The sequence below is a fragment of the Dromaius novaehollandiae genome, chromosome 21 (assembly GCF_036370855.1).
Source record: "Dromaius novaehollandiae isolate bDroNov1 chromosome 21, bDroNov1.hap1, whole genome shotgun sequence".
NCBI classification, from domain to species: Eukaryota; Metazoa; Chordata; class Aves; order Casuariiformes; family Dromaiidae; genus Dromaius; species Dromaius novaehollandiae.
In genome coordinates this window covers 8,653,595-8,661,809 of record NC_088118.1, presented here as the reverse complement: position 1 = coordinate 8,661,809, position 8,215 = coordinate 8,653,595, and the positions used below count along the sequence as shown (strand labels likewise).

The 8,215-nt window shown below is 55.6% G+C and overlaps 1 protein-coding gene across 2 annotated transcripts; it reads left to right on the top strand.

The window, feature by feature from the left end:
• Positions 1-2,380: 2,380 nt before the first annotated feature.
• On the top strand, positions 2,381-6,278 carry TMEM218 (transmembrane protein 218). Of its 2 annotated transcripts, XR_010392529.1 has the most exons (4): positions 2,381-2,579; positions 2,670-2,772; positions 5,335-5,553; positions 5,963-6,278. XR_010392529.1 is itself a non-coding variant. In XM_064524382.1 (3 exons), exons 1-3 carry the CDS (start codon positions 2,470-2,472, stop codon positions 5,467-5,469), a joined length of 348 nt encoding a protein of 115 aa, XP_064380452.1. In that variant the 5' UTR covers positions 2,381-2,469; the 3' UTR covers positions 5,470-6,278. The 2 variants fall into 2 exon arrangements, 1 of the variants encoding a protein (XP_064380452.1); XM_064524382.1 differs by having other exon boundaries at positions 5,335-6,278.
• The last annotated feature ends 1,937 nt before the right edge of the window (positions 6,279-8,215 follow it).

The following is an 8,215-nucleotide window of genomic DNA, read 5'->3' as shown; positions in this document are numbered from 1 at the left end:
CTCGCGTCCGGTAGAGATCACCTGAATTATTTGTTTCCTAATAAAACCTTTGTATGAAGCATCGGTGGACTGTGAGCGTTTAACAGCATTCGGCCGACTCCAGTCCTCTTTATTCACCACATAGAGTGCTGTGTCACTTGAGAGCCTTGCCAGTAAATGCTTCATACCACCTAGATTATGGATAAAAATATTAAATCATGTTGGGCCAGGAATCAGGCATCATTATGTCATTAACAACTGTCAGAGTGCCATTTTTTCATCTGTTTGATGTGTCTCCCGCCTTTTCTATCCAGCGCAAGGTTTTGGATGCAAAATCCCCACAGTGCTCGGTCCAAAGCCTCGGAGAAACCATGATCTACAACGCCAGATGTCCCATCATCACCGTTATCCGGTACAAAAATACTACAAACACACAAAGCTCCTCCAAAAGTCATGCAATGGTTTCTCCTTTCCTCTCAGATCCTCCTGTAGTACAGAGGGGAAATTTCCTATTCAGTCTGCAGTATCACGGGTAAAAGCTGGAAAAAAAACCCTTATTCTAGGTCAGCAATGATTTCCTCTTCGGCCATAAAATTTAATCTTGAAATTCAGCTGCCCAGTGCTGGAGTGCTCCTGTAGGACAAATCCGTCTTTCCCTGCCAAAGCCTTTCTGATGTTGGGGGAGGCAGAGATGGAAAAAGGGTGTTGAGGCCTAAAAGCAAGGCATGATTAATCGCAGGAAGGTTGAAGAGATCCCTGAGGAAGGCCGTGCTTGGAAATATCCCACCGGACACATCCCCCCTCTTCCAAACGCGGTCGCTCACTCCTTTCGGCTGGTCCTAAGGAGGAACAGAGGGCGTTTCCCCTCCCCAGCGCGATGAGGAAGGCTTTCTCCTCATCGCGGGTTCCCATTGCTTCTTCAATCGCTTTGAGCCTTCGGCCTCACGCCTCTGGCAGCACCACGAAGCGATCAAGAAGATGGTAAATACCAAAGGACTTGCTTGGCACGGGAGCAGTTTAAAGACGCAAATAGAAAAGCTGCAGATAAAATGCACAAAAAGGAATCAGTAAATGAAAAACCCCATTGGCTAATGGACAAAAATTTTCATTTTTACAGATGCAGAGAGTCCTAGGAGGAAGATGAACGGTGGAAACGGAGCAGTTCCTTTGAAAACAGAGCCATGAGGAGGATACAAGAGTTTTGGAAGCTACTGGGGGACAAAACACACAAGGAAAGTGGAAAACAGAGAAAAACAGGGAGGTTCTCAAATGACAAGAGCAGCCTGCGAAAAAAAGGAAGGTCAGGAAAACGAGGCTCCAAAGTTTTGCCGGGGGGAAAAGAGAACAGCTGAGACGACTGAATTGCTAAAAGTCTCCCAAACCTCCATCTGATCCCAAATCCAGAAAAAAAAACGGAAAGTCAAGGCGTCCCCTGACCCTGCCGAGAAATGAGTCCCCAAAACGGGTTTCTGGGGTGCGAAACAGGCAGCGGCGAGGACTGGCTTCACCGGTGGGGTCTGGGGAAGAAACCGCTCTCGCGGGGTTAACGGCGCGAGACGGTGCAGGAAGGAGTTTGCTATCAAACATATGCTTTTAAAATGCTGGCAGCCGGTTCCTGCTTCATGCCAAGCCAAGGCAGGTGTCAGAGACAGTCTGTGCTTTGCTTGCTGAACTGGTTGATGTCACGCTCGAAACCTTTATTCCGGCTCAGGAAAAGGCAGGTCGACGCCGCACGGTATAATTAATTGTCATTTTATTCCTCCCACTGAAAGAGGCGACAGAAATAAAACACCGATTAAACAGCAGTTACGTGACATTTTATGCAATCACAGAATCATCGGAATTGAAGTATTTTTTAAAAAAAAAGCTGAATATATTAACGTATTTACTTTTCTCAGGTTAACTGGTAGACAAGATGGCTGTAAGAGTGAGGAGTGCTGATGTCAAGTCGCCCATGAAACTATAAAGCTCAGGTCAGGATTTGATGGGCGAAGTGTGAGAGTGGTTGGAAGGAAACAGGATTTAACCTCTCGCCCAGCACAGGAGCGAGCTGAAAATGGAAACTTCCCTCGTCCTGACGTTAAAAGAGGTTTGGTGCATCAACCAGCCTGCTTTGCCCGGCCCCGAGGCCCTGGGCCTCCGGCGGGGCTGCCTGCGAGCATCGCGATGGAGCCCGAAGGACGGTGGTGCCCCCAGCAGAGCAGGGGCAGGGCTGGGAGGGAGCTGCCGCCGGTAGGGCCCGGGGGCCGCCGGTAAGGCCGGGAGCAGAGAGGGGCCGGTGGCGGAGCCCCGCGGCGCGCCACGACCACGTGCGGCGCGGGAAAAAACCCACCCCCTTGGCCCCGCCCCCCCAGCGGGCCGCGCCCCTTCCCCGCCCACCCGGCGCAGCCAATGCGAAGCGGCGGGCGGGCGGGCGGGCGGCGCTGATTGGCGCCGCCGCTTCCGGCGCGCGCGGTTGCTAGGGGGAAGCGGCGGCGGCGGCGGCGCGGCATGGGCGGCCCGGCGCTGGGCGTGGGGCCCGGCGTGCTGGTGCTGGCGCTGCTCTGGGCCCTGGCGCTGCTGCTCTGCCTGGCGCTGGCCCGCGCGTCCGGCCCGGCGCGGTGAGGGGCGGCGGCTGGGGGGGCGGGGGGGGTCGGGAGGGGGGAGCGGGCCCGGTGCTGAGGCCGCTGCGCCCCCGCCTCTCGCCGCAGGCTCGCCGTGGGGCTGGTGCCGCTGGGCGCCGCGCTGCTCAGCGCCGCGCTGCTGCTCTTCCCGCGCGAGGCCGAGCGCCCGGCGCCGCCCGCCGACCTCCAGGTGAGAGGCCCGCCCCGGCGGGGGGGGGGGGGACACCTTGGGGGGTCCCCGACGGCTGCGGGGGGGGGCGGGACCTCGGGGAGGTCCCCAGCGGTCATGGGGGGGGGACATGTTACCTCAGGGAGGTCCCCAACAGTCGTGGGGGGGGACACATGTTACCTCAGGGATGTCCCCAAAGGCCATGGGGGGACACATTACCTCAGGGAGGTCCCCAACAGTCGTGGGGGGGGACACATGTTACCTCAGGGAGGTCCCCAACGGCCATGGGGGGGACATGTTACCTCGGGGAGGTCCCCAATGGCCATGGGGGGAACACATTACCTCAGGGAGGTCCCCAACGGCCATAGGGGGGGACATGTTACCTCAGGGAGGTCCCTAATGGCCATGGGGGGGGGTTACCTCAGGGATGTCCCCAAAGGCCATGGGGGGACACATGTTACCTTGGGGAGGTCCCCAATGGTCATGGGGGGGACATATGTTACCTCAGGGATGTCCCCAAAGGCCATGGGGGGACACATTACCTCAGGGAGGTCCCCAACAGTCGTGAGGGGGGACACATGTTACCTCAGGGAGGTCCCCAATGGTCACTGGGGGGGGGGTACCTCAGGGAGGTCCCTAATGGCCATGGGGGGGACACATGTTACCTCAGGGATGTCCCAATGGTCACTGAGGGGACACGTTACCTCAGGGAGGTCCCCAACGGTCACTGGGGGGGGGGTACATCAGGGAGGTCCCTAAGGGCCATGGGGGGGACACATGTTACCTCAGGGATGTCCCAATGGTCACCGAGGGGACACGTTACCTCAGGGAGGTCCCCAACGGTCATGGGGGGGATATATGTTACCTCAGGGATGTCTCTAACAGTCATGGGGGGGGGTTACCTCAGGGATGTCCCCAAAGGCCATGGGGGGGACACATTACCTCAGGGAGGTCCCCAATGGCCATAGGAGGGGACATGTTACCTCAGGGAGGTCCCCAATGGTCATGGGGGGGGGACATGTTACCTCAGGGATGTCCCAATGGTCACCGAGGGGACACGTTACCTCAGGGAGGTCCCCAATGGCCATGGGGGGGGGGGGGGGGACACGTTGCTTCATGGATGTCCCCAGTGGTCACCAGGGGGGACACGTTACCTCAGGGAGGTCCCCAACGGTCATGGGGGGGCGGACACACATTACCTCAGGGCTGTCCCCAGCTGCCCTCAGGGAGAGCCTTTACCTCAGGGACGTCCCCAAGGCCAAGGGGACAGGCCGTTCTCCCAGGGACGGCTGTCACCTCACGGATGTCCCTCATGGCCACCCCAAGGACGGCCATTACCTCGGGTGTCACAGGACGGGGCCGTTGCCTTGGGGACGTCCCCCAACGGCCACCCCGGGGACGGGCCTGGACCTCCGCACGGGAGGGCCCGACTGCCGCCGCTCCTTGCCGCGCTTTTGTTTGGCTTTATTTTCACCACTTTCCTCCTTTTCCGAGCAGAAGCGCGTGAGGCCGGCAGCGGCTGGGCTTTCCCTAACAATATCCCTCGCTCACGTGCCGTTATCCATTGGTTTCCCAATTCGGCCACCTTTCGCTTTCCCCGGCCTCCGCGCGCGTTATGTTTTAGAGCCCAGCAACCGCTCCTCTCGCTTTCTTGTAGGTTATTGCCGTCCTCCAGCGTGGAGCCATATGTGTTTTTATAACCACGGCCTCTTGTTTGTGTTGTCAGCCAGAGTTCGGATGCGGCGATCCCGTGATTTCTGACCCCGTCAGGCTGCCTGCGCCGTTGCCGGTTTAGCTGCCATCCCGATCTTCCCATTTGGGGCTTTGAATATGCAAAGTTTTACGTCTTTTTTACTTTCAGGTGCAGTTTCCTCCGTTCTGTTATCAATGCACAGAGGATTGTTACTCTTCTTGACACTGACTTGTGTCAATTTGTACCATAAAAGCTACAAGTAAGGTCCTTATTTTTGTATTTTCTCCGCCTTGGATGTGAATCGCTCTTGTAAACGTTGGCATCGATTCAAAGGGCCGCCAAGGAAGCGCCTGCGTCTGGCAGGCCGACAGAAACGGGAAGGTTATTCTTTTTTTGAGCATCTTCAATTGGGCTGGACCTGTCCCGACTATCAATAATACATGATCTGGGCTCGCCGCACCGAAACGCTGCTAATTGGCTTATTAAAAAGTGAAACGCAGCGAACGGATCGCTCACAGGAGACTTTTTCTGTAGCAACACCAAGGCTGAGCTCGCGCTAATGCATCTTGTAGAACGGAGCTGGGGGGTAAGCAAAGCTCCGGGGTCGTCTCGGGAGCCGAGAGGATGGTTTCATAACCGGCCGCCTTTCGGTTGCCTCCTCTTATTATGTCTGTCTTGTCTTGCTTGCAGTCTGTATCTTTTTTTTTCTTTTTAATCATCTTTTTTCCCTCTTTTTCCCTTCCTTCTGAAAAGAAAGATGCAGTTCCTTTCAGGGCGAAGGTGCGCGGCGGCGTCCTCGGTCCGGCGATCCATAAGAGCTGCTGCACGCTTTGACTCCGGCCCCCGGAGCAGACCGACGTCGTAACCTGTGTGTTTTCCGCTCTCCGCAGATCGTGGACACCTTCTTCATCGGCCGCTACGTCCTCCTCGCCGTCCTCAGCCTGGTCTTTCTCGGAAGCCTCTTCCTCATCCTGATTTACCACATCGCCGAGCCGGTGTACGCCAAACCGCTGCGTCCCGGCTAGCAGCATCCGCAGGGAGCAGCCGCCGCGCGCCGGCACGGGCACCGCCTCGCCAGGGCGGCATCCGCAGAGGCCTCCGCATCCTCTGTAGGAATTCGCTTTCTCTTATACCCCTATTTTCCACGTGCACATTCTGTAGAGAGATGGAAAACTGTCACTGGGCTGGAAGGAGATCAGAGCCAAACAGCTGTAGAACAGAAACGGGATGAGAAACCTTTCCAGGATGAGATTTCGGTAGTTCCAGGTGGTGGCCAGCTGCAGAGCGCTGCACCGAATGCTCGTCTAAATTTGTCTCTGCTTTTAGCTAGATTTTTCTCTGCTTTAGCTTTTAGGGAGATGCCAAAGATAAAAAGGGAGCCGAAATCAAAGATCCAGCCGTGTCTGCTTGAACGATGGGTATTCAAAGTTTGGGTTGGTTTTGGTTAATGTTCCCTCTGCCCCTTTTAATAATTTTTAGCAACTGAGGGATTTTTCTTTTTTTCTCCCCCTTCGGCAGCAAGGTAAATCCTCGAGAAGAGGAAATCCCACATTCATGGCAATAAAACAGGAAGGCGAACGGGAGCCTCTGCTAAAGCTGAACGCTTCTGTTTTTCGGCGCTTAGAAAGAGCCAGTGCGGCCAGCGAAGTGTGGTGCTCTGCGGGCTGCAACGGTCTTTTCAACCTCTCTCGTTCTGGGTACGGGAGAAATAAAATCCGTGGACTCCTTTGTACTGCACTTGATTTAATGAGCTGCCCTGAGCGGATCCGCAAGGATTGGTTTGTTATCCCTCCTTTTTCATGTAAGCTTAAGACTAATAAAACTCTCTAAGAAACCCCTGCCTTAGCCTTTCTTTATTCTCCGGGAATGTGATCTTTTGTAGCGCTGCGGTGACAGCGGCACCGTAAAGCGCGGAAGGACTTTCCGCTTTTCCCTTGGTGGCCGTGTTTTGGGGGAATTTCACCCTCTTTGGCGTGTGGTTGGGGATGGTTTGGGATCCCTTTGGCCGTTCACTCCTCCGTCGTCTCTGTAACTGGCACAGCTCAGCCTTCGCGTCTTCACCATCTTAAAAATCCCTTAATACTGTTTTTTCTGTTGTTCCTACAGGGGCCAAGCGGCAGCCGGGTGCGGGGAGAGTCGCTCGCGTCTCCGAGCCCCGTTTCGCCTTTAACAGTCGAGCGGGCAGCGGATATTGCTGCGAGGTTAAAGCAAAGTTCAGCCACGTGGGACCGGGCCGGAGCTGCGTTCGGGGGCAATATCAGCAAAACCGAGGGCAAAAATCTCACAGCTCGGTATTGATTTTTTTTTTCCTCCTTTTAGAGCTTTTGCCTTTCTCATTTTGAACTCGAGACGCTCAACAACAAATAAAAGAAATGGCCTGGTCTTTCCGGCCCTCTCCTGCCAGTCCCGAAATGCGCTACCAGGACTTTAAAGATGAATAAGCCGAAGCTCCCAGGCTTGAAAACAGCGCTGCCCTGCAGAAAAAGCCCCAGCATCTGTCCAACAAAAAATGTGAGTATTCTTCAAAAGCTGAAAGGCGACGCTGTACATTTTGTGAGTGCGTAAACGCTCCTCCTAAAGCCGATGTCCAAGGGATTCAAACGATCGCGTTAAGGAAGGCGTCGAGCGTTTATGCAACACAAGCGCGTGGGGTCTCTCGGCGATTTCAAAGTCCCGCCCGGAACAAAATTCATCTTTAATTCAGCATCTTAGCAACGTTTCTGTGCGCGCCGCGAGCCTCACAGCTCGCATCTGGCTGGAAATGCTGGAAAAGCATTCAGGGAACAAAAAAAAAAAAACCTGAATAGCAGAGATTTTGGGGCTTTGCTGAAAATCCCCAGAACGGGCTGGGAGTGAGCAGAAATCGCTTGTTTTTCTGGGGAGCAAATGAGCAAAGGAGCTGAAGTGCGTGGGGATTAACGCAGCAATGGTTGGCAGCTGCGAATAGGAAGAAAAATAAAAATTGGGGAGGGAAAAAAAACACCATTTCCAGCTTCAGGCTCACCCCTTCCCACCTTTCGCCCCGGCGGGGATCGAGCGGCTGGATGAACTCAACCCTCCGCGCCTATTTATTTATTTTGAGCGCAGGCACGCAATCCTTCTCCCCCCCCAGCGCGAGGGCTTTCCAGACGGGTCCTGTTTATTTTTCGGAAAGGAAGACCACGTCAAGGAATCGGTATGAAACGGAGCTGCTTTCCAGCCAGCCCCGAATGGCAGCTTTTTTTTTTTTCTCTCTCTTTTTCTTTTTTTTCTGCAAAATTTCGCAGCCATCCATCCCACCAACCGCTGCTCTCTCGGCTCTCGCTAGCGTGTCCGCCTCCGTCTCTCCGATTTTTTTGCAATTAAAGCAAACGCAGCAGGTGAGCGGTTTGGGGTTAAATCCCAACCTTTATTCGCTGGCGAAGATGCTCCGGGCTTGGCGGATATTACAGCCGGATGCCAGCTCCAGCCCGGCCGTATCCCACTGTCGGTCCAGCAGCAAAATCCCGCGGGGCCGGCCGGGAGGAGAGGCTCCTCGCCGCGATTTAAGGGCCTCGGACGCCACTGGCAATTCCTCACGTCCGCTGCCACGCTCCGCCGGCGCTTAATTGCCCTCCTCGGTAAAAGCCGCCCTCGGATTTCCACCTTGACTCTGCTGACTTCAGCTTCCCGCTCTCGAATCCCGCGTCGCCTTCGGCTGCTAATTAAAAAGCCCTTCGGCGCCCGCCGGCTGCTCTTCGCGCCCCCCGAAACGTGCCCGCGACGGCGGGTGCCGTGGAGCCCTTCCCGCGG